This window comes from Mirounga angustirostris, unplaced genomic scaffold (assembly GCF_029215605.1).
Source record: "Mirounga angustirostris isolate CCGP_5_RB_7025 unplaced genomic scaffold, mMirAng1.0.hap1 SCAF_15, whole genome shotgun sequence".
NCBI lineage: Eukaryota > Metazoa > Chordata > Mammalia > Carnivora > Phocidae > Mirounga > Mirounga angustirostris.
In genome coordinates this window covers 59,109,072-59,136,220 of record NW_026991723.1, presented here as the reverse complement: position 1 = coordinate 59,136,220, position 27,149 = coordinate 59,109,072, and the positions used below count along the sequence as shown (strand labels likewise).

General features: G+C 39.2%; 1 protein-coding gene across 6 annotated transcripts in view; it reads right to left on the bottom strand.

The window, feature by feature from the left end:
* The window catches only part of MELK (maternal embryonic leucine zipper kinase), an 87,410-nt gene that overhangs the window by 41,497 nt on the left and 18,764 nt on the right, over positions 1-27,149 (bottom strand). For 5 of the 6 annotated variants that reach the window (XM_045882699.3, XM_064578964.1, XM_064578966.1 and 2 more), the window contains 3 exons: positions 26,709-26,801; positions 19,918-20,016; positions 1,435-1,503 (listed from right to left, as the gene is read on the bottom strand). In XM_045882699.3, the coding sequence (XP_045738655.1) occupies positions 1,435-1,503; positions 19,918-20,016; positions 26,709-26,801 (261 nt within the window). The remainder of the gene's footprint in view (positions 1-1,434; positions 1,504-19,917; positions 20,017-26,708; positions 26,802-27,149) is intronic. The other variant, XM_064578965.1, reaches the window with a different exon arrangement.

The following is a 27,149-nucleotide window of genomic DNA, read 5'->3' as shown; positions in this document are numbered from 1 at the left end:
GTAGCTAGAGATTAACCTTTCAAATAGGGAACACAGAACTCCTTTCCTCCTGAGAACTCAAAATTCATCAGAACAGATGTAAACTTCATCATCACAATAATGCTGTCAAAGACCTTAAAATAGCCTTGGAATAAATTCTTTAAAGAAGGCAATAAAGGTAAGAAAACTACAGGAACCAACACGCGCTTAGAAGATAAATGTTTAACAAACATGAACTTCATTGGTATGAACATTATTCATGAAGTTCAGTCAATCTATTGTATGATGTAATAGTCTTTGCTGGAAAACCTATTCACAGGAAATATTCACCAATTTAATATTCAAGCGGCCACAATGCAGGGCCTTCATAGTGAATATGCAATCTCTACCTCCGATGAGCTTACAATCACATAGAACAAGTTGAAAAGCACACCTTTCTTTTCCATTTATAATTTTCAAATGTGAGGAGAGGAAAATTAATCAACAAAAATTAAGTTTTTTGGAGTTTAGAAGAAAGGATGAGGTGTTTTCAATCTCATTATGGAGATTTGGTGGTCTGGCCCTACTTAATCAAGGTGGGTGAGCCTGAGGTAAATTCTGAATAAAAATTGGAGATGGGTTAACAGATGGGAAAACTGGAAGATACTCTGAATACATAATAATGAAAAAAAATATTGCACTAATAAGGTACTCATATTTTCAAAGTGTTTCCTATTTATCTCATTTTATCCTCATAACACTACATAGCAGTGAGGCCAGGTTCAGAATCCCCATTTGACAAATCAGAACCAGGTTAGGTGGCATGCCTACCGATTGGCAGGGTAGATACCTAGATTTCAGCACTCCTACCTTTAGCCCTCAGAGGCCATTCCCCTAAATCAGTGGTTCTCAAAGTGTGGTACCAAGACCAGCAGCATCAGCAACATCCGGAAGCTTGCTAGAAAGGGAAATCCCCTAGTCCTGCCCCAGATCTATTGAATCGGGAACTCTCGGGGTGGCACCCAGCAATCTGTGTTTTAACAAGCCCATGTGGCAATCCTAATACATGCTACAGTTTGAGAACCATTGCATGAGGTCATGGGGTCCACTCGATTATCCATCAGCTCATTCAAGCATGTACTCCCTGTCTACTCTACACTTAACATGCAAGAGTGGGAGCAAGAAAGGGGAAGAGTGTAGAGCAAGAGCTGGTCAGAGAAAACACACGATGCTCAAAAAAAAGGAAGGAAAACCACATCAGCAAAGACATATGGTAGAGGTATGAAAGAAAATGCATTTGCAACACAATTAAGACAGCATCTAGAGAAGGGTGGTAGATATAATGAATGGAATTTTGTTAAGGTAATAGAAAAACAGCACTGTCCTCCAAATGAAGCAGGACCACAGTCATCTTAGGGTTGGATCAAATAACTGCAGTAGACTTCTATTATTTAAAAAATAAATAACAAAGTTTACCTGTAGCATTTGTTGAAGAAGCAGAATGCTACTGGAAGAGAGCCACTTAGGAACCTCATATTTCCCTCTCTACAAAAAACAAGAAACATTTAAGAGATTTAGGTTCAATCAGCCTTGGCATCAATTTCTAAGATGACAAAATGCTGGAGGTTTACTTCCAAGCTTGAAGACTTAACCCAAATATAAGATTTGGTAAACATTATTAACAACATAAGAAACATATTTTTTGCCCTAAAGAAGAAAATCCAACAAATTACATATCGTCACCTCTACATTATCCACATATCAGAGAAGGACTAGAGCACAGAGAATATGACTGGAATACATAAGTGTGGAGGGCTTTGGGATCTGTAATGTGAATAAATGACAGCCAGTACCCACTGTAGTCAATTTTCATATTGCTAAAGCAAATTTTAGTTTATTATCTCAGAACAATTATCAGTTGACAAAATGAAGTAGCAGAAAACACATTTGGTGGCAGGACATAGGCTGTGGTTAAAAACAGGTTACATATCATCCATAGGACAGAATTCACAATCACTGAGGGAAACTGATGCAGGCCATTTTCTAAGTCAAGTACATGTTTTGGGAATGGAAGAGGTTCAGGAGACAAATGTTTACAATCTAGGATACTCAGAAATTATAGTTACCGAGTCATCAACCAAAGACAAAACCAGAGGCTTGCTAAACACTAATACGTAATAGCATATCTTTTTACGCAACCTGCCACATACCCCTCTTTCACAATTCAGAGGAAATGATAAAACCATTTCTCTTAACAAAGAACAAATTGTTTAATGGTGCTAGGATAACAGGTTAATTATTGAAAGTTCAATCAATTAAGATTGAACTTTAATTCAGTTTATACCAAAATTAATTTCATCCAGATTAAAGAGGGAATGGAAATACAAAACCATAGAGTACTTAAGTAAAGAAAAGGTGATTATTTTTAGAATTTTTCTAAACATGACAGCAAACCCAAAAACTATAAAGACTAGTTGACATTTCTATATAGCAAACAGCACTAACAAAGTTAACTAAAAACAGAGGAAAGAAAATTTTTCCACCTAAATGACTAAATATTAATAAACTTCATCACATAAAAAGCTCTTATAAATCACTAAAATTTCACAACCAGCCAACCTGTGCTGCCCACATTTTCCCCCATCTCTACTAATGGCCAGAAAACAGAGTCATCTTTAATTCCTCTCTCTCTCAGAACCTCACACCTGATCCATCAGCAAAATCTATTGGTTCTATGTTAAAAATCTATCCAAAACCACTTGTCACTATTTCCACCATGCCACTAGCATCTCCCATCTGGCATATTGCAAGAGACTCCTACCTGATGTTCCAGATTCCACTACTGACCCTCCCCAACCCCCAGGCTAGTCTCCACTCACCACCACCCATGTTCTCTTAAAACATCGGTTCAGGTCATGCCACTTCACCACTCAAAACTCTCCAATGCTTCCCCAGATCACTCAGAATAATGTCCAAATACCTTATTCTGGTTCCAAGGCCCTGCATGCATGTTCCATATCCCCACAACCATCCAACTCCTTGCTACCTCTCAGACTCACCTCCTAACTCTTCCCCTCATTCACCAAACTACAGTCACATGTCAAACACAGTCCAACCTCAGGGCCTTTGCACTGTTTGTTTCTTCTGCCTTATAATGCTTTCCCCAAACACCAGCAGAGCTTTGGCCTTAATCTTCAGGTCTCCACTATACACTAGTGGTATCAGTGAGGACTCCCATGACTGCTTTTATAACATAGCATCCCCCACAATCATTCTTTACCTCCCTTTCATACCTTATCCCCACTCATCATATTACATATTTACTTATTTATTTTCTGCCTTACTACAATAGAACATAAGCTCCTTAATCACAGGGATTTTGTCAGTACTGTTTTCCAAGAACAGTGTCTGGCCCTAGCAAAAAGGTATTCAATTAATATTTGTGTAGTAAATAAAGGAATGGGATGAAAAGCAAACACACCAAAAGAAAATGAACAAAGAATATTCATGGATAATTTCCAAAACAAGAACTTTTAAATGGCCATAAACATGAAAGTACGTCCAACTAATCTAGTAATAAAAAAGTAATTAATTTAAACAAAAATACGATACCATCTGTTGTCTATCCAACTGACAAACTTAAAAACATTATCCAGTGTTAATAAGAGTTCAGGGACAAGAGTGCTTATATATACAACTAGAGAATATAAGCTTTCCTGGAGAATAATTTAGAAATACACATAAAAAACATTCAAATCACGTATCTTTGATCCAGCAATTTCACTTCAGCAATTTATCCTAAGCAAATAATTTGGCATATAAAAATATATGAACAGTAACATTCATCACAGAATTCTTTGTGATAACTGTGGGAACGAAGGAACATAGTCTGCTGGCAAATTCCAGAGGGTCCCCAAAACTAATGATGGAAGACAAAAGGCACTGAATAAGGCTCCTGAGTCAGAAATAGAGTATAGGTCCAGGGAGACAAGGATAAGCACACATGGACACATGCATGCATGCATAAAACCTACAGCAGTTAAAGAAGGCTAGAAGGGTGGAGACAGGTAGATGGAGAAGCCATCGACTAGCCCAAGCATTGGGGTTCTCTGTTCTTATAAACTGTCTAGGACATCATTCTCACAGAAATCAGCCCAGTTCCAAGGCGAGGAGAGAAACAAACACATATGGGTTGCTCAGAGTCCTAGGACTACATGGCAGTTTGGATTTTGATTATGTTAAAGAAATAAGCAGAGTTCCAAAGAAGCGTTATCAAGCAATAAATTTAAAAAGAAAAGGTGTCTATGTCAAAACAACTCAATCTCTGACTCCGCCTCTCTGATGAGAGCAGAGAGGCTGGCCTACACAGTGTTTCCCAGAAAGGGCAACAGCTTTCTTTCACTTACAAATAACATTTAATGTTATTAAATTTTTCAATCTCCTTTATCCAGAGCACTCAATATCATCCAGAGAGCCCACTCTTATTTACACCTTGCCAGTGCACCTTAATACTAGCCAGTGCTGGAAACTGAATTACAGTGAGAAAGCCTTTAATTCACCTCTCCTTGCTCTGTGCAGGCCTATCCCTAGAAAGGGGGCATTTTTAGATGCTTCAACCAACTCTCTGGGCCTGAGCAGTAAGTCACAGTTGCTGTTTGACTGGTCCTGACCTAGTTGGCCCCACCCTCCTATCTGAGCTTCTCCTTACTCCTGAGATCAAGGCCTCTCATCATTCAAATCCTGGGTCTTTTAACTTCTTCTCTTTCTTAGCAACCTGACCATTTGCCTGCTCTCTCAAACAATTTGGCTTGCTTTTGCCAGAGTCCCAGAGAAAGCAGAGACCGGCCTGGGGTAAGGACTCTCCTACCTGCTTACACTGATCAAATGGTTATGACCTACCTGAATCTGCAATCACAACCTGTACCTACAGTGTCCTCTGTCATGTTTCATTCACTGGTCAGAATCCCCACGAACTCTGGGAGTCTCCCCTCATGCTGATAGTGGAGCCTTTTGCTGCTTACTCTTTGGACACCATCTGCACTGGGTGCAGTCCCAAATGCATGTCCACCCAGAACGTGTGAATGCATTCTTATTTGGAAATAGAGTCTTTTGCAGATGCAATCAAGTTAAGATGAGGTCATACTGAGTAGGGGTGGGCCCTAAATTCAATATGACTGGTGTCCTTTAAAAGGAGGGAAATTGGGACACAGGGACACAAACACAGGGAAGTAAGCCATGTGAAGACAGAGGCAGAGACTGGAGTGATGCAACTACAATTCAACGCTTTCCAAGGATTGCCAGCAAACACCAGAAACTAGAAAGAGGCAAAGAAGGATTCTCCCCTAGAGCCTTCAGAGAGAACATGGCCCGACCGACACCTGACTTGGACTTTTAGCCTCCAGAAATGTGAGAGAATGAATTTTTGTTGTTTTAAGGCACTGCCTTATAGTACACTTTGTTACAACAACCCTAGGAAACTAATACACCATCTATAAGGGTTTAACTCCTCACATACTTCTCTCCCACCAGCACCTGCCCACCCCAAGGATAAGTCTGGTTCTAGGTTCTAGCCCTTTCTGGTCTGCTGCAACACAGATAATAGGCCCATCACCAGATCTATCAAAATAAAAGAAATGTTATGCCTTCAAATTCAGAAAGTACCACCCAAGACAAAAGTACTCTTAACTAAAAGAAGCAGTATTCTACAGAAACCAGATGTAAAAAGAAATAATCAGAACAAAGTACTGAATAAGAAAAGCTCCACCAGACGTTCCTCTTTGCCTCATTTTATCACCCCTTTTATCATCCCATCTTGAATTCATGATGTATCTTCTAACAGATCCCCCTACCGGGCTAGCCTAAGTTCCCCCATTAAGTTAGCACCACCGAAGCTATCCTAGCCAGAAAGAGGCAAGAATGGGTCAATGAGAAGCATGGTCCTTGCACACTGGAAAGAGTGATGGACTGGAGTCAACATTACGTGTGAATCCCAGCCTGCTTCTTAGTAGCTCCATGAACTTGTACAAGTTATTTAATGACTCTGGACCTGTTTCCTAAGACAGCAGTCTCTGGAGACAAATTTCCTAGATTCAAATCCAGAATCTACCACTTCCTAGTCATGTGGATGAGCTATTGAATCACACTGTGCCTCAGTTTCCTCATCTGTACAAAGAAGCAAAATAATAGTACCTACTATGCTAGGATTCAGTGATTTAATACATATAAAGCACTGAGCACAGTGCCAGGCACAAAGTAAGAACTCCACATGTTAGTTCTATTACTGCTGCCTCTATGACTAATGCTACTATTACTATTACTATCGTTGCTATCTGTAAAACAAGTAATTCCACCGAGAGAATTCTAAAAGGAATAAAAGAGAGTACGTGAAAGCACTCAATACAATGCCCTGCACATAAGAGACAACAAATGTTTGTTGAATCTGAAAGAAACAGGTGGGAGAGAGGGATGCCCAAAATAGTAACAGACCAGAGATGGGTATGTTAGCCAAAACCATGCATGCCAGAATGCTAAATGCTCAGTACTGTAAGAAAAGCTAGAGTCATTCTGAGGAATGCCACATGTCCTCCCAATGGAGCTATGCCCCCATTGCAGCTGCCTCAGGACTGCCTGGTAAGGAATATACCATCTAGTCAAGCCCTGCTCCCATTACATCCTAAAGTGTACCCACCCACTTTCCCTGTTTGGACAGAACAGCCCTGTAGAGTACCATCTACAGTAAGTCAGGAGGCCTGTGACCCATCACCAAGGCCCGACATCCTCAGCTTCACTCTCTGCACTGAGATACTGACAGTAATAGAATTCAGAGCTGAGTTCTACTGCCAGGCTTAACCCAACCTCTTACTTGTACATACTACTTTAAAATACACAAAACACTTGCACAAATATTTTATCCTGTGCCGTAAGCAAGGATTATTAACCACATTACAGAGATGAGGAAACTAAGTCTCAGCCAGGGAAATCAAGCACTTGTTCAATATTATAAGGCAGTAGTTCTCAGCTGGGAGTGATTTTGTTTCCCAGTACACATCTAGCAGTGTCTGGAGACCTTTTTATGTGTGCAACAAAGGATTTATTATATGTATATATTATGAAATGATTACCACAGTAAGTTTAGTGCGTATCCATCACTACACATATTTACAAGTTTTGTTCGCTTAGTGTTTTTCTTGTGATGAAAACTTTTAAGATCTACTCTCTTGGCAACTGGAGACATTTTTTATTGTCGTGACTTGGGAGCTACTACTGGCATCTAGTGTAACAGGGCAGGGATGCTGCTAAACATCCTACAATGCATAGGACAGCTCCCATAACATAGAATTATCTAGTCCAAAATGTCATAGTGCCAAAGTTGAAAAACATTGCTACAGAGCAAAAAAGAGGTAGACATGGGACTAGAAGAGATATACGGTACTTTTTCTGTTGTACTGTGCTGGAAAGTCTAAGAAAGCCTAGAGGTAAATGGGGAGAAAGGCTCCTTATTTCAATATTGGAAGTATACCCAAAGATCTAATGGAAAAGACCTTGAAACAAGCAATTCTGTTGGGGAAGAGCATCTCCATAAAAGGCCCTCTGTCAACCAGGGCTGTGCAACTTAACCCTGGTTTCTGCTCAGTCTTTAGAGAATTCTTGTTTATTTAAGGGACGATTACCTTGCAAATGAGAGCGAGAAATGGATAATAGAGAAACCAAGCAGGAGGGGGGAAAAAAACCCCTGTGGGCTAAGCAAGACAATCCTGGGAGTTCTAGAGAGCTTGAAAGCTAAGAAAGGCAGGCGATCTCTCCAACAGATAATTACAGTATATAGTCAACTCAATAATTGTAAAATATAATCTCATAAAAAGATAATGTGCCAATTTTCTTTAAAATTATAAATTACACTTGTTAGAAAACAATTTTACTTGCAAGCTATTCAACTTTCATTTACTAAAATTATTTATACTTCCTTAGTATTTGTGTACCCAGAACCGGAGTACAGTCATGCTTGTCTTTGAATGCAGTGATGGTAAATGAATATAGGTGACATTAATAAGATTAATACCCAATCTGTTGGTAATCATGCTAGAAACTGTGATTGAGCATTTTGGTTAAAATAGTCAGCAAATGCAAAAGATAAACACAGTCTGCCTCTTAAACAAGAGTTACACACTGTGTGTCAAATATTGCTGGGTTTTTCAATCAGACCAAGAAGAACTGAAGGAAGTGTTATTCCCAAGTGAGGAATTTTAGAACATTCTAGGCAAAGATACATACTGCATGCAAGTGATACGACACCTTAATTAGATTCAACCAGCAGACTGTATTACACTGCGCCTCGGAACAATAGTTCTGAGCCAAGATTACAATAAATTTCAAAATCTATAATGTGTGAAATTAAATTCCACAATAATGCATAAAAGTCCTAATTTGAATCAATTTTCAACTTGCAAATACATGAAAAACTAAAAAATGAAATTCAGAGTAGGAGAAACAAAGAATCTACAGTATTAGTAAATAATATTAATTAGGAAGGTTAAATCTCTACTGAACAAGAATTAGATATTTTCTACCATATTCAATCCACTGCATAAATATCTGATTTACCAAAAATATCGAAATACCCCCACAAAGGATACAAACAAATAAATGTAGAGAACACTGAAGATTGTATGTTGGTACATTCACCTTGTATTGGAGAAATAATATATTAATAATCAAGGGCATTGATTCCATGGCTGCCATATGAATATGAACTTGAAGTAACAGCAAGTGAAGGCAAATAGGCAGTATGGAAACCTAGGTCCAGACAGGTTAAAAAAAAAAAAAAAAGAAAGAAAAAGCAAAGCTTAAAGTTAAGCCAGTAAATGAGGAACACCAAGGATCTAATGTAGTTCAATTTCCGTAAGGCATTAACAGTCACTCAGTTTATCTTTGTGGATAAGACCACAAAACCTTGGTTAAGTGTACCTGATAGAGACCAAAACCCAATTCTCAAAACACCTATTCTATTCAGTTTTTTAATTGACAACTTGGATTAGAGATATTTAAGAAACATGCAAAGTGGCACAATGCTGGGAGAGACAGCTGATATTTCATGGGAGCAGAATCAAGATTCAAAATTTCAACAGAAATGCTAGGCTGAAACAAACAAAGGAACCCAAATGTGAACAAAGAGAAGTCAGACAACTTACAGCTACTCAGAGCTGGAATGGACCTTGAAATGACTGATGACTGCAAGGCCCTAACACTACTGAAGAAAATGAGGACCCACCTAAGTTGCTCTGCCAGGAGTGACACCTAAAGTGAGTAAAAAAGCTGATGCACAATAATATGAATTAGGAGAATTAACTTGTAGTCTTGGTAAATTTGACAAGTTGGGGTGTCTGATAATATTCCCAAGTGAATGGACACAAAAAGAAGTTTGGGGTAGGGGTCACTTTCCCACTGAGGAGTCTATGATTCTCTTGAGACTAGTAACTACAAAGTTGAGAAACAGTATTTCAGGATGGTTATGAGAACTAGTTCTGAGCTTGACAAGCTGAGTTCAAATCTCTCTGCCACTTACTAGCCAAAAGACTCTGAGTAAGTTATTTAAGGTGTCTGCCCCTTAGATTCCTCATCTATAAGAGGGGTACCATAATAGTAACTACGCCACTTAGAATCTGACAAGAGAAGCTCATGAATGTTAAGTACTACTTTTGTAACAACAGAATAAGAATATCTGTGCCAGCAAACATTTTATTTTTTCTGAGACTCCACATGAAAGGGTCATGAAAATACAAAGCATACACATTTCAGAATGCTCTATCTCCTTGGAAGGAAAAACAAAAAAGAGGAGTAGGGGGAAAAAAAGCACAAAAAATCAACAAGGGGCGCCTGGCTGGCTCAGTCAGTGAAGCGTGTGACTCTTGATCTCAGGGTTATGAGTTCGAGCTCCACGATGGGTATAAAGATAACCTAAAAAACCTAAAAAAAAAAAAAAATCAAAAAAAGATTGATGCAGACGCTCTAGACAGAAGAGACTTCAGCATACATACATACATACATACAACTCCACTGTTACCAACAGACTCAGACTTCACTGGAGAAGTCATCCCCCCACTCCCCACAGCAGTTTTAGGGGTTTAAAACTCACAAAGAACTTCATCATTCCACTTTTTAAAAACTTAATACTAGCAAACCAAATTCAACGGCCTACTAAAAGAATTATACACCATCACCAAGTCAGATTTGTTCCTGAATGCAAGAAAAGTTCAACATACACAAATGAATACATGTGATATACCACATTAACAGAATGAAGGAGGAAAAAACACATGACCATGTCAGCTGATGCAGAAAAGGCATTTGACAGAAATCAAAACCCTTTCACGATAAAAACACTCAATAAACTAGAAATAAGAGGAAACTACCTCAATATAATAAAACCCGTAAATGAAAAATCCATAGCTAACGCCACACTCAATGGGGAAAGACTGAAAGCTTTTCCTGCAAGATCAGGAACAAGACAAGAATGGCCATTCTCACCACTTCCATTCAACATAGTACTGGAAGTCCTAGCTAGAACAATTAGGCAAGAAGTAAAAACTTTACATGATTCAAAATTTAAAAGAGCATAGAATGAAAAGTGTTCCCTTCCATTCCTCTCTCCCAATTTCTCTCCCCAAAAGGAACAGCAACTACTACTTGTGTCCCTTTCTATGTGTGAGTAAGTAATACAAATATGCCTCCCTTTCTTTCATTTTTACAAAAATAACAGAACGCTACACATACTGTTCTAACCTTGCTTTTTCCCCCAACAATCTATCTTGGGTATCATTCATATCAGTATTTAAAGAGCTTCCTCGTTTATTTGTATAGCTGTAGAACATTCTATTACAAAGATGTACTATAATTTAATACTAGTGTTTTTCAAAAGAAAAAGAAAGCACTAATAACACTCACAAACACACAAAGAATTAAGAAATAAAAACATGGGGGTGCCTGGGTGGCTCAGTCGTTAAGCGTCTGCCTTCGGCTCAGGTCATGATCCCAGGGTCCTGGGATCAAGCCCCGCATCGGGCTCCCTGCTCAGCGGGAAACCTGCTTCTCCCATTCTAACTCCCCCTGCTTGTATTCCTTCTCTCGCTGTGTCTCTCTCTGTCAAATAAATAAATAAAATCTTAAAAAAAAAAAAAGAAAGAACATGGACAAGCAGTAAACAAGTGTGTTTCTAGGCTATGAAAATAAAGACCCTCTGAAAGGTCTAGAATTTCATACAACTGAAAGAACACCCAAGGCCAGGTCAGCAATCCTGGCTCATTCATTTTCCATTATTAATACCACAGATATGTTACCAAATCATCCCTTTTTAAAATGTAATAGACTTTATTCCATCAAATTATGGACCCATTAGCTTTCCAAACATTCCATTTAAACAGTACACCAGGGAAAAAAGTCATAACAGAATAGCCAGAAAAATTCTAGAGGAAAAACAGAATAATAAGAAAAGACTAATTCTACCAGACATAAAATAAATGGTAATAATAAAGATACAGCAACTAAGGGCGCCTGGGTGGCTCAGATGGTTAAGCGTCTGCCTTCGGCTCAGGTCATGATCTCAGGGTCCTGGGATCGAGTTCCGCATTGGGCTCCCTGCTCCTTGGGAGCCTGCTTCTCCCTCTGCCTCTCTCTCTCTGTCTCTCATGAATAAATAAATAAAATCTCTGTCTCTCATGAATAAGTAAATAAAAGATACAGCAACTAAAACAATTATGTATCAGACAAGAAGAGACAAAAGGATAAGTACAATAAAATAAAAAGCCCAGAAAAAGAAATATGTAAATGTAGAAATTTAATATATAATAAAACCATCCTTTCAAATCAATGGGAAAATGAAGGATTATTGAATAAGCAGTCCTGGGACAACCAATTACTTATTTTAGAATAAATAAGCAATTATTTATTTAAAAATAAAAGATCCCTAGAAATTATCACAGATCAGAGAGAGCTAAGAAGATATGACAACTAAATATAATATGGTATCCTGAGAGAATCCTAGAATAGAAAAGGACATTAGAGAAAAACTAATGAAACAGGAATAAAGTACAGAATTTAGTTAATATTAATGTACCAATGACGGTTCTTTAGTTGTAACAAACTACCATGGTAATGTGAGATGTTAATAATAGGAAAAACTGGGTGAGGGATATATGGGAATACTGTACTATCTTTGCAACTTTCCTGTAAATCTAAAACTATTTTAAAATAAAAATTGTACTGGGGTGCCTGGGTGCCTCAGTTGGTTAAGCAACTGCCTTTGGCTCATGTCATGATCCCAGGGTCCTGGGAATGAGCCCCACAACGGGCTCCTTGCTCAGCAAGAGGTCTGCTTCTCCCTCTCCCTCTGCCTGCAGCTCCCCCTGCTTGTGCTCTGTCAAATAAATAAAAATTTAAAAAATCTTTAAAAATAAATAAATAAAAATAAAAATTATACTGAAAAAGAAAAAAGCTGGGTCTCTATTACTTCTTACACCAATATTAATTTCTAGTAGATCAAAAAATTAGTATTTAAAAAATTTAAAAGTATTGGGGTGCCTGGCTGGCTCAGTTGGTGGAATGTACAACTCCTCACACTCAGGGTTGTGAGTTCGAGCCCCATGTTGGGTGTAGATTACTTAACAATAAAATCTTAAAAAAAAAGTTAACAATACTAGAAAAAAGCATGAAGGAAAAAAACTGAAAAATATAGGGATACCTGGGTATCTCAGGCAGTTAAGCGGCTTCCTTTAGCTCAGGTCATGATCCCAGGGTCCTGCCTCTCCTTCTACCCCTCCCCACTGCTTGTGCTCTCTCTCTCTCTGTCTTTCTGACAAACAGATAAATAAAATCTTAAAAAAAAAAAAAAAACCCTGAAATATACAGATTTTAACACACAGGACAAAACGTTAATTTCCTTGGGATGCTCTATGACATGGTGGTTAGGAATGCAGCCTCTGGATGCAGACACCCTGAGTTCAAATCCCAATTGGGTCAATAATTGTTGAATAACTTCAGGCAAATTATTTTCCCTCTCTCTGCTTCATTTTCCTCATCTTTAAAAAGGGTATGATTACAGCACCTACCTCAACGGACTATTGTGTGGATTAAATTGAGCTAATCCATGTAGAATGCATAGAGCAACACTTGGCACATAGTAAATACTCAATAAATGATAGTAATTATTATTATTCCTTATTGTAGAAGCATTCTTATAATTTAATAAGAAAAAGATTTTTGGGGGGGCGCCTGGGTGGCTCAGTCGTTAAGCGTCTGCCTTCAGCTCAGGCCATGATCCCAGGGTCCTGGGATCGACCCCTGTATCGGGCTCCCTGCTCGGCGGGAAGCCTGCTTCTCCCTCTCCCACTCCCCCTGCTTGTGTTCTCTCTCTCTCTCGCTGTCTCTGTGTCAAATAAATAAATAAAATCTTTAAAAAAGAAAAAAAGAAAAAGATTTTTTTTTAATGAGCAAATGCCATGAACAGGCAGTATGCAGAAGAAGAAATAAACTTTATATATATATAGGCATATATATATACATACACACACATTTAAAGTAAGTTCAAACTCAAATTATTAAAGACACATGAAGAACACATCAGATGCCATAAATTTTTAAAAAATCAGATCCCATTTTCATTTTTTTTTAAGATTTTATTTATTTATTTAATTGACAGAGAGAAAGAGAGAGACACACACAGCGAGAGAGGGAACACAAGTAGGGGGAGTGGGAGAGAGAGAAGCAGGCTTCTGGCTGAGCAGGGAGCCCGATGCGCAGGACCCTGGGATCATGACCTGAGCCGAAGGCAGTCGCTTAACCAACTGAGCCAGCCAGGTGCCCCTCAGATCCCATTTTCAGATGCCATTTTTACCCATTCAATTGACCAAGATCCAAAATTTTTGTAAATAACAATGTAAAAGACAGTGTGGTGAAACAGCCATTCTCATACACTGCTGCTGGGAGTATAATGTGGAAAAAAATGCTGGAGCACAATTTGACAATATCTGTTCATTTTTCAAATGTTACACCCTAGGATCCAGCAATTCTACTACTTGGTACATATGTCCAAGAAGATATGCACAGGGATGCTCACTGAGCATCACTTAAATATTAGTGAAAAAATCAGAAGATAACCTAAAATATTCAATAAGAAAATGGCTATATAAACTATTTGTAAAAATGAGCTAATGTTATATGTACAATGGCACATACTGTTGAGTAAGAAAGACAGATACAGAATTATATTAGTATGATACCATTTATGTTAAGAAAAAATACAAAATACTACAAATGCAAATAAAAGTTCCAAAAGAACCAAAGTGATAATAGTAATTACCTATGTGAGAGGTCAAGAGAACTCCAGTTACCTGTAGTGTTTTAATTCTTTATACAGAGAATATTTTTATGCACTACTTATGTAATTGTGTAATTAAAAATTAATTTTTAAAAATGATGTTCACAAACTTGGAATACAAGAAATTTCACAATAAATACTATGCAGCCATTTAAAAAAACAATGAAAATCTATACATGTTGCTATGTACCGATATGAAACAATAGTCAAAGTAAAGTATTAAATTTAAAAAGGAGGGGCGCCTGGGTGGCTCAGCCGGTTAAGTGTCTGCCTTCGGCTCAGGTCATGATCCCAGGGTCCTGGGATCGAGTCCCACATCAGGCTCCCTGCTCAGTGGGAGCATGTTTCTACCTCTCCTCCTGGATCCTGCTCTCTCTCTCTCGCTATCTCTGTCGTTCTCTCTCTCTCTCAAATAAATAAATAAAAGCTTTAAAAATTAATTAATTAATTAATTAATTAATTTAAAAAGGAGGAGGGGGGTGCGCCTGGGTGGCTCAGTCATCTAGGCGTCAGACTCTTGGTTTCAGCTCAAGTCATGATCTCAGGATTGTGAGATCGAGCCCTGCATCAGGCTCCGTGCTCAGTGCAGAGTCTGCTTGAGATTCTCCCTCTCCCTCTGCCCGCCCATGCTCGCTCGCTCTCTAAAATAAATAATAAATAAAATATTTAAAAATAAATAAAATAAAAAGGAGGAAAGGAGAAGGGGGCGAAGTCCATTCACTGTGTGGATTATACAGTCCCAAAGGATACATACAGATACATAAAGGTTTGTATAAGTATAGGTAATTCCTACAAATGTATAAAAGAAATTTCTAAATAGTTTCTTTGGAAGAAAACAGAGGGTTAGGTGAGCAGGAAGTTTTTTTGTTTGGGGGTTTTCTTTTTTTTATATACTCCTTAGTAATGTTTTAGCTTTTTACCATACATTCTCTGTTTTTCATTATAAAAACAATTAACTGAATGTCAGTTTCTTGATGAACTACAAGCCTGGGTATTTTAGACCAATATTCTAGAAAGGGAGAAGGCAGGCTCTGGGGAGGATCATTCTACTACAGATCACGAACACTAAGCCAGGAGTTAGCAAACTTTTTCTGAAAAGGAACAGATAGTAAATATTTTTGGTTTTGTGGGCCATACAATCTCTGTCACAACTACTTAACTCCACCAACTGTTGTGCAAAAGCAGCCGCAGACGACACATAAACAAACAGGTATGGCTATGTTCCAATAAGATTTTATTTAAACAACAGGTGGTAGGCCAGATTTGGCTGATAGGCCAGTTTGCCAACCTCTATATCACCTGGCCAAGAAGACTGACTGAAGTTTTAACCTCAGCACAGATTCCTAGCTATTCACACATCTGTAAGAACTGTGCATCATGCTACTAACTCATGAGTCAGAGTTGGTAGGAACAATTTCCTGACCGATCAACTACTATTTCCAATAGGATAAGACAACAATATATCCCGTCCTCAACCCCTGGTCCACCCACCCCTTCTGTTTAACTTGTCCCTACTGCCTCGGTATTACTTGGGAGAGATGAACGCACGTCCTCCTGCCAAGTAGTCTTCCTACATGTGGATTACATTTTAACATTGCAAATCAAAGATTACAGCCTGTCTAATCATCACTATAAGAAAGAGATATAATTATTCTTTTTTTTTTTTAAGATTTTATTTATTCATTTGAGACACAGAGATACAGAGAGAGAGAGAGAGAAAGCATGAGCAGGGAGAGAGGCAGAGGCAAAGGGAGAAGCAGGCTCCTCGCTGAGCCAGGAGCCCGATGTGGGGCTCGATCCCAGGACCCTGGGATCATGACCTGAGCTGAAGGCAGACGCTTAACCATCTGAGCCACCCAGGCGCCCCTGAGATATAATTATTCTAAAATCAAAGTTTATAGTTGGAAAATGCATACAGTACCTCATTTTGTTTTACCAGGTGGATATCCACGGGGTATATGGAAGTTAGACTCTTCAAAGTCAGACATTTTTACTGAGCCTTTGCATGGCCAAGGTGAATATTCAAAACTTTTCCTGGATACAATTATTATAGTGATCTTTTACAGCATAATGTCTTACTAAGATTCCCATATACTCATCATCAAGAAGTCAAGTATCTCAGAAGTCTCCGTGTTCACAAAAGAATGTCAATCCTAGCTCCAATTATACTGACAGTCATTTTGACCCTAGCATAGCCATAACTTCAGGAAATTTCCACTCACATATGTGTGAAAAAATTGGAAAGGGAATAGCATAAAGAGATACAATATAAAATTCCTTATATACATATAATCTGAAAAAAATACATAAAAATCTGATATTATACTTTGACACTGGTAAATAATCTTATACTAATAACTTTGAGAAATTGGACAAAATGGGCACATTCTTTGTGTCCAAAACTGAACTCCTGAAACTCATTTGGGATGATCAGGAGTTCAGTTTAACAAAACAGCAAAAGGAAGAATACCCTTCAATTAACTTTATGTGGCTAGTAAAATCCTGAAGCCAAAAACAAACAAACAAAACAGTTTAAGAAAAGAAAGTACATATTAATCTCTGAACAAATTTTAAGTCCTGGACAAAATACTGGCAAACCAAATTTAGACATGTGTGTGAATAATAATAGCAAACATTTATTGAGCACTACTCTAAATGCTGTGCAAGGCTTAATTCACTTAATCCTAACAACCCTATATTGTAAAAACTATCATTCCATCCATTTTACAGAGGAAGAAACTAAGACTCAGAAAGGCTCAGTAATTTGCCATATTCTGTCCACAGACAGAAAACAGAGATCCTGGGATTTTAAAAATACCAATGAGATTCTGATTTAATTGCTCTGAGGGCTGTACCCAATATATTTTAAAGCACCCCAAATGATGCTAATATGCAGAGAAATTACATGGACATAGCCAAGGCAGATGTTTTAGTCAAGATTTAAATATGAAACAAGAAGCAGAGGTGAGAAAACATGATTTGTAAGATCCTTTCCAACAGCGAATTTCTACGTGTCCCCACATTGTCTTTCTAGAATTGTAAATGGTATAAGATTCCGTGCTATACCACCTAACAGATCTAATTCTAGTTCATCTTAGGAGAAATTTGTCTGTCAGTTTATTTCTCTGGCATGGAATTCCAAAAAAAAGAGTGGGGTAAAATATACTAGTAGCTTACAATACTAAAATTACTCTCAGAACTGGGCGCCTGGGTGGCTCAGTTGGTTAAGCGACTGCCTTCGGCTCAGGTCCTGATCCTGGAGTCCCTGGATCGAGTCCCGCATCGGGCTCCCTGCTCAGTGGGGAGCCTGCTTCTCCCTCTGACCCTCCCCCCTCTCATGTACTCTGTCTCATTCTCGCTCTCTCAAATAAATAAATAAATCTTTAAAAAAAAAAAAAAATTACTCTCAGAACGAGAAACATAGCTCTTACTTTACAGAAAAGAGTAGCAAAAAGAGTGAATTATTGAAGAGCCCAAACTAATTCTTTTTTTAAAAAGCATAGCTAGAAAAGTGTTGCTGAGCTGCCCAAGACCAGCCTCCATCCCACTGCACTTGAGTTTTAAGCAAAGCTGAAGCTATAAAGCGATCCTAACGCTACTCTGTCCTGTACGACAGAGTAGGGTGCAGCTCTATGTAGTCAGAAACTGCGGTCCCAGTGAGCAAGCAGAGCGAAAGCAAACACTGCTACCCTGCAAAGCTTAGGGAAAGCTTCCTGAGAAGGGAGAGGAGGAAATACAGGCTGTTGGCTACCTGCGCAGCCAGTCCCAGGAAGCCGGCTGCCAGCCCACCGTCCCATCTATCTCTGCTTCCCAAGGAGAAGCACGGGCCCACACAGTTCCCCAAAGCAGTATGAACAGCTACTGTGAACCGACTTCCATTTGACTGCAGAATCAGAGCTCCTTAGCCTTCAAAGAGTTGGAACTACTACCATTCCATCTCTTCCCAAAACTACTCTTTGTCATTTGGGCATGGATTATAAAGGTTTTTCCAAGGTGGGATATAGGAAATGAGTATTAAGTCAAATAAATTTAAAAATTGAAGATTGAACTCAGTGCCCTTAAACTTAATCTATAGAGCAAAAAATCAGCCAACTGGGATTACCACTTTCAACTCGGTGTACCACGTCCCAAGAATGACAGTTGATTTAGGTAGTCTCCCTCCCAAAAGGGTGCTAGAGACCCAGTGGTCCAGCCACAGAAAACGTCTGACCATTTTCCCCCACGCTTTTTCCATCTTCCCCCATCTTCTGTCTTTGCTCACACTAACAGCATGCTCTCTCCCACATCCCTTTCTGAAGCACCTCAACCCTTTTTTGAAAGCCCTGTATCTGTCTCCAACAAGAAATCAGGCCCTGGTGGACAATGATGAAGTTTCACAGATCCTTGTTCATGCCTTCCAGTATCTCATACAAAGACGACCTTTAGAAATATTTGTTCAAGAGAACTGAATTCAAACTACATGGAGCTGACCAGAAGCTGCTCTGCTGGTCTGACTGGTTTGCTAGGGACACAAAGCAGTGCTCTTCCTTACTCTTTACATATCTTCTTGTGTTAACTTGCTTTGAACATGGAATCTTTAAAAAGAATTTTACGTTTTCCTTGCTATATGTGATTTTGAGGATTTTTTTAATTGAATATAATTCACATAACTTAAAATTCACCCTTTTATTTTATTTTATTTTTAAAGATTTTATTTATTTATTTGACAGAGAGAGACACAGCGAGAGAGGGAACACAAGCAGGGGGAGTGGAGGAGGGAGAAGCAGGCCTCTCGCTGAGCAGGGAGCCCGATGCGGGGCTCGATCCCAGGACCCTGGGATCATGACCTGAGCCGAAGGCAGACGCTTAACAACTGAGCCACCCAGGCGCCCCTAAAATTCATCCTTTTAAAGTGTACGGTTCAGTAGTTTTTAGTATATTCACAAAGTTGTGCAATCATTACCACTATATAATTCCACAATGCTCTCAGCACCCCAAAAATAAACCCTATATCCATTAGCAGTCACTCCCCCACTGCCACTCCATCCCCAACCCCCACAACCACAAATCTGCTTCCTGTCTCTGATAGATAGGGTTTTAACAAAGCTAACAGTACTCTTAACTGTAGTTTTATTAAACCTTAAAGCCAAATGTTACCTTCAAAAAGAAACAGTTTCTCTTATTTTACCAGAATTCAATAGGAGAATGTGATTTAACCCAGTAAATTACTAAGGCATCATTTCAGGATACAAAATAAAAACTCTTAGCCAAAAAATCATCTCACATGTTTAGTTCCCCATTTGTTATTGTCTCGCTGAGCTATTTACTGAAGCAGTATAATATACACACAGAACAGTATACATATTATGAGGGTACACCTGGACAAGTTTTCAAAAACTGAATATACAAGTATAACTAGCACCCAGATCAAGAAATAGAACAGAACCACCCCACACCCCTCTTCCAATCATTCCCTCCTCCAAAGCATAACCACTATCTTGACTTCTAAAAGCACACATTACTTTTGCTTGTTTTTGTACTTTTATGGATAGAAGCAAATAGTATGCAGTATAGAAATTTTACACTGAAATTCTATGCGTTGTTATACTCACCATAATCTTCTTGTACAAAGCCATGACATTATCATCATCAAATGGTAGAAAGCCACACATAAGTACATATAAGAGTATGCCCATACTCCAAACATCTGCCTGAGAGGGAAGAAAAAATAATTAAAAAAAAAAATTTAGAACATAGAATGGCAGTACACTTAACAGAATCACAGAATCTTCACAGCTGAAAAAGAGCACAGAGACCATCCAATTCAGCATCCTCATTCCACAGACAGCGAACCTAAAGCCCAGAAAGGAAGGCTTGTTCAAAGTCACCCAGTCAGTGGCAGGCCACTTTCAGTGGCTGACTTTCACTTTAATTGACTTTCACAGTATTCTGACTTTCAGAATACTGACTTTCAGTTCAGTGCACTCTCTTCCAATGCTGGATTCTAACACTTAAGAGAAAATAATTCCCAGTTGGCTAGGCTGGACTGGACATGATAAGGAAGGAGATAAAGCCAGGTTTGATTCTGAAAGACAATTCTGTAGTGCTACTGAGGGTTTATTACATGTGAGGATTATATCAACATGCATGAGGATGTCAAAACAAGCCTTAAAATTTACTCTTGATAATCTGCAAATGTGACTAAACTGTGCTGTAAAGTCCTCTCTATGTAAAGAAACCTTAATAAAGTTCAACGATTGACTTCTCAAATACAGAGGCTAGAAGTTAGCCTGCCAGCACAAACACCCCTGCAAGTCTCAAAATCCCAGAAAGGGGTTTAACCTTTATGTAAGATATCCATGTGTCCCGTGAGCCCTAAGCACTAGCTACTTATTCAAGCGGTATTTGGCCTTAGTCAATAATGACACCACTGGGTGCCTGGGTGGCTCAGTCATTAAGCGTCTGCCTTTGGCTCAGGTCATGATCCCGGGGTCCTGGGATCAAGCCCCACATCGGCTCCCTGCTCAGTGGGAAGTCTGCTTCTCCCTCTCCCACTCCCCCTGCTTGTGTTCCCTCTCTCTCTGTGTCTCTCTCTGTCAAATAAATAAGATCTTTAAAAAAAAAAAAATAATAATAATAATAATGACACCACTTGGCTAAGGACAAGTCACAGCTCCCACCCTCGTTTGAGCCTTAGGAAAATTTTAGGAGGTAAAAGGGGTAGTATTTTTTTTTAAAAGGCAGGAGGGGTTAGGCAGAGGAGAGAAACAGTTAAAATAACTCAAGCAGTATCACATCTAGGTAGTGCTTGTACTAAGTAACCCAAATCTAACTCAGTCCTGTCTACCAAATCACATCAAATTATTAAGATGTCCCAAGTAAATAATCCACTTTCAGGCAAACACCTGATTTTTTTCTTCCAAGTTGCAGGAGGTCAGAAATTAACCATTTATGCCTCAGAGATGTCAAATAATTAATCTATAAATTAAGCCTTGATAGCATAGCACTCCTGACCGGGGTGTTAAATTCAAAGCAAAGAGGCTGCACAGGAACGAGTGGGCTAGCATGGCTTCATCAAATGCCATAAGAAGAGGTCAACAGAGATTATGTCTGAGGTTAAATAAAAAGATAAGGAAAATAAAAGTAACATCCCCATAGAAATCTACCAAAGCCTACTAGAGAGAAAAAAGCAGAAAAAGTATTCCTCAGTCAACTCATCCAAACACCTTCCCCTCACTGATGTGAACTGGATATGAGAATAAATTAATCAAGTAAAATCATAAACCAAAGCAAATGCAAGTAAATCCATAAGCTACTAATTGCCAAATAAAAAAAAATCAGAGGGAGGAGGGGTTTGAAACCATTTCCTGTGAGAAATTCCTGAAGGAATTAGATATTTACTATGCATGGGACATTCCTTAAAGCATGATCTGGACCATGAACAACAGAATTACCTAAAGTACTTATTTTAGAATGAAGATTCTTTTTCTTTTTCAAGCCCCACCTTGGGAAACAGAACCAAATCTGTTACGCATACAGGACTGAGCTCTACCTCTTTTAACAAGTGCCTCAGACAATTCCTTGGGACACTGTCTTAGAAGGATAGAAAGTCAGGGCGCCTGGGTGGCTCAGTCGTTAAGCATCTGCCTTCGGCTCAGGTCATGATCCCAGGGTCCTGGGATCGAGTCCCACATCGGGCTCCCTGCTCGGCAGGAAGCCTGCTTCTCCCTCTCCCACTCCCCCTGCTTATGTTCCTGCTCTCGTTATCTCTCTCTCTGTCAAATAAATAAATAAAAAATCTTTAAAAAAAAAAAAAGAAGAAGGATAGAAAGTCAAACTAAAACAAGAGGGGTGCCTGGGTGGCTCAGTTAGTTAATCGTCCGACTCTTGATTTCATCTCAGGTCATGGTCTCAGGAATGAGAGAATGAGCCCCACTTTGGTCTCTGCACAGGGTGTGGAGCCTGCTTAAGGTTTTCTCTTTCCCTCTTCCTCTGCCCCTCCCCCCAATCTGCTTTCTCTCTCTCTCTCTCTCTCTCTAAAATAAAATAAAATAAAGTAGACAAGAAAAAACCTGAAAATCCTATAGGAAAATCTCATAGGCATTCAAACCAGCAAGGCCTCATCACCAGTCCCCTAAGAATCTTGTGAGCATTAGGCATATGATTACCACTCCTCCTGGGAGACTGGCTGGAACAGTGGAAAAAATACAGGTATATGGTGAGTGGAGGGATGGGTGAAATAGGTGAAGGGGGTTAAACAGTACACTTATGATGAGCACTAAGTAATGTATAGAACTGCTGAATCATAATACTGTACACCTGGAATTAATATAACACCATATGTTAACTATACTGGAATTAAAATTAAAAACTTTTTTAAAATGTAAAAAAAAGTCTATTAAAAAATTATTATGGGGGCACTGGGTGGCTCAGTCGGTTAAGCATCCGCCTTACACTCAGGTCATGATGCCAGGGTCCTGGGATCAAGCCCCCCATTGGGCTCCCTGCTCAGCGGGGAGTCGGCTTCTCCCTCTCCCTCTGCCCCTGACTCGTGCTCGCTCTCTCTCTCAAATAAATAAAATATTTTTTAAAAGTTATTATATACTAAAAAAGAGAGTGAGTAGGGGTACGCAGTAAAGCCTCACTCAGTTCAAATCTTGACGTGTAGTTACCAGCTGTGTGACCCTGAGAAGGCACTTAATTTCTGATCCTCAATTTCTTCAACTTTTTTTTTTTTAAAGATTTTATTTATTTATTTTGACAGAGAGAGAGAGCAAGAGAGGGAACACAAGCAGGGGGAGTGGGAGAGGGAGAAGAAGACTCCCCGCTGAGCAGGGAGCCCAGTGGGGGCTCGATCCCACGACGCTGGGATCAAGACCTGAGCATAAGGCGGATGCTTAAACTACTGAGCCACCCTGGCGCCCCTATTTCTTCAACTTCTTTATCTCAATGAAATGAGTAACAGTACTCATTCCAAAGGATTTTTGTGGACTTAAGAGATTTTATCTACCTATCTATCTATCTATCTATCTATCTGAGAGAGAGAGAGAACATGTGTCCTGAACGTGAGCAGGGAGGAGCAGAGCAGGAAAGGGAGAGGGAAAAAAAATCTGAAGCAGATTCTGTGCTGAGTGCAGAGCCCAGACAGGGCTGGACCCTTCTACCAAGAGATCATGACCTAACCCAAAACCAAGAGTAGGAAGTTCAACCGACAGTGCCACCCAGGTACCCCAGAATTTTTGTGGATATAAATGAAAATTATAAAAAGTATCTAGCATAAGGAACCCTGTAGACTGTTGTAGGAATGTAAAATGTTGCTGCCACTATGTTAAACAGTATGGCAGTTCCTCAAAAAATTAAAAATAGAATTACCAGGGCACCTGGGTGGCTTAGTCGGTTAAGTATCTGACTTCAGCTCAGGTCATGACCTCAGGGTCCTGGGATTGAGCCCCATGATGGGCTCCCTGCTCAGAGGCGAGTCTGCTTGTTCCACTCCCTCTGCCCCTCCCCCCGTTTGTGCACGCGCTCTCTCTCTCAAATAAATAAATAAAATCTTAAAAAAAATAAAAAAATAGAATTACCAGATAATCCAGCAATTCCACTTCTGGGTATATATCTAAAAATATTGAAAGCAAGGACCCAAAGAAATATTTGTTCCTCTGAGCATTATTCACAATAACCAAAAGGTGGAAGCAATCCCAGTGTCCATCCATGGATGAATGAATAAACAAAATGGGGTATATATACACAATGGTATATTATTCAGCCTTAGAAAGGAAAAAAAATCTTTTTATAAAAGATTTTTATTTATTTACTTATTTGAGAAAGAGAGTGAGCGAATGAAAGAGCAGGAGCAGGGAAGAGGCAGAGGGAAAGGGAGAAGCAGACTCCCTGCTGTACAGTTTGATCCTGGAACTCTGGATCTATCTATCTGGAGATGAGGCAGATGCTTAACCAACTGAAGGCAGATGCTTAACCAACTGAGTCACCCAGGCGCCCCTAAAAAGAAAAACAATTCTGACACATGCTACAACATGGATAAGCTTTGAAGACATTATGCTAAGTGAAATAAGTCAGTCACAAAAAGACAAATATTTTATGCCCCCACTATATAAGGTACCTAGAGTAGTCAAATTCACATAGGAAGTAAAAGGGTAGTTGCCAGTGATAAGAGGAGGGAGGAATAGAGAGTAATTATTTAATGGATGTAGAGTTTCATTTTGCAAAATGAAAAGAGCTCTGGAGATTGTTTGCACAACAATACGAACGTGCCTAACACTATTGAACTGTACACTTAAAAATGGTTAAGATAGGGGCGCCTGGGTGGCTCAGTTGGTTAAGTGACTGCCTACGGCTCAGGTCATGATCCTGGAGTCTCCGGATCGAGTCCTGCATCAGGCTCCCTGCTTGGCAGGGAGTCTGCTTCTCCCTCTGACCCTCCCCCCTCTCATATGCTCTCTCTCTCTCATTATCTCTCTCATAAATAAATAAAATCTTTAAAAAAAAAAAATGGTTAAGATAGTTTAAAAAAAAAAGTTAAGATGGTAAATTTTATGTTATATGTATTTTTACCACAACTGAAAAAGAAAAGGACCTAGCATGATTCAGAACTATGTTAAATGCTCAGTAAAAGTTTGTTCCTTTTCCTACAACTCACTAAGAAGGCCACAACATCCCCTTTGGGGTATATCTACCAAAAATGCATAACCTGAATCTAATAATACACAAATTCAAAATGAGGGACTTTCTACAAAATAACGGGCTTCCTCAAAAACATCAAGGTCAAAGAAGATGGAGAAAGGCTAAAGAACTCTTCTAGATTAAAGAAGATCAAAGAAACACAACAACTAAATGCAAGACATGATCCTGAACTGAATCCTGGACTGGAGGGAAAATACAGCTAAGGAATCAGTGGTACAATTAGCAGCATGGGAATATGAATTACGGATTAAATAAATTGCACTGATGTTAAATTCCCTGATTTTGAGAACTAAAGTGTAGTTATAAAAGAGAAGGTCCTCGCTTTTAGGAAATATATATAGTGCTTAATGATAAAGGGGTATGAGCTCTAACACTTCCAATTGGTTCAAAAAAAGAGTATGCATATATACAAACATAGAGAATGATCAAGCAAATAGGGAAAAATGTAAACTGTGAATATGACTAAACGTATACAGAAGTTCCTCATTCCATATTTGCAACTACTCTCTAAGTTTGAGATTATATCCAAATAAAAAGTCACCAAAACAAGTCAGTTCCCATCTTCTCTTGTTATAAATTAAGTAAATGGACATATGTCAAAGTTTCTCTGACATAACACTAGCTCCAAAAGATGCTCCACATAAAAAGAGGACTCTGTAGGCAAGGCAAATCATGACCAGCTGCTCTCTGTGATGTTCCCCAAAGGACAACTTTGTACAAGAACGTATTAAAGATTTGGAGATGTCCAGGGGCCCCTGGGTGGCTCAGTTCATTAAGCGTCTGCCTTCAGCTCAGGTCATGATCCCAGGGTCCTGGGATTGGGTCCCGCATCCCTTCTCCCTCTCCCTCCACCCAGCGCCGCCCCCACCGCCTTGTCTTCTCTGCTCTCTCTCTCTCAAATAAATAAATAAAAACTTAAAAAAAAAAAAAAGATTTGGAGATGTCCTGAACTGAAGAAAACTGTTCAATCCAGCATTTCCCAAGCTTTTGATAACTAAATCTTGTTTGCCTTATGATATTAATATCAGCAAAATTAGTACTCCAGAGACTGGAAAGGACTGACTAGCTTGTAGTAGCAAATGGTAAGTAAAAGAGGCAATTCCCAAGCCTTTGAGCCTGGGCCTCCTACACAGGACTGCCGGCCTCAGATAGTTGGTTCTGAACAAAGTACAAGTTTTCTCAGAGCTAGCCAGCATCTCTGAAAACTGAGCCTACAACCCTGGCCTCGTGCTCTACCTGGCTGGACCTACCAGTCTAAACTATGGTACTGTTTTTTTTTAAAGATTTTATTTATTCATAAGAGACAGAGAGAGAGAGAGGCAGAGGGAGCCGCTGAGCAGGGAGCCCGATGCGGGACTTGATCCCAGGACCCTGGGATCATGACCTGAGCGGAAGGCAGACGCTTAACCATCTGAGCCACCCAGGCGCCCTAAACTATGGTACTGTTTAACACAAAAGCAACCACAAAAAGGACACCAGAAATGTATCCTTTCTTCAAAGTATACTATGTATTATTATATTTATTGCAAGGTATTCATTTCATGTGTTACTTTACATCTTACTCTCTGAATAAAGTGAACCCTTTGATGAATACGATTATTTCTTACCTTATTGTAATATCCCCAATGCACAATGCCTGACTTACTATAGGTACCAATAAATGTATATTGATTATATACTGAATTAATCAATGAATGATTACCTCTGACCCCAAATAGGATTTGCCTTGTATTAATTCAGGTGCTGCATAAGCAAGACTCCCACAGCATGTCTGCAGATGGTAATCCTTGTTACCCTGCCAATAAGAAAAAAACGAAAGACTCATTAGTTACAGCACTTAAGAAATTAAAACCTTGATAAACATTCTTTCAGCACAAAGAGAAGCTAGATGAAGAATTAACCCCAAAGAATAAGAGACTCTGCAGCCAACCCAAAACTCTGCCTATATGCACGCACACACATGTAGTTCCCTCTTCTCTGGATTTCCAATACAACTGCAACCTGGCATGAACAAAATCCTTTTCTCCTTAGCTCAGTCAAGTCAGGTTCATACTTTCCTAGACGTCCATTCACATACTAATCAGCTTAGCAGACATCCAAGCACCCAGGTCTTCTCACCCCCCAAGTACTCAAAGAAAACGAC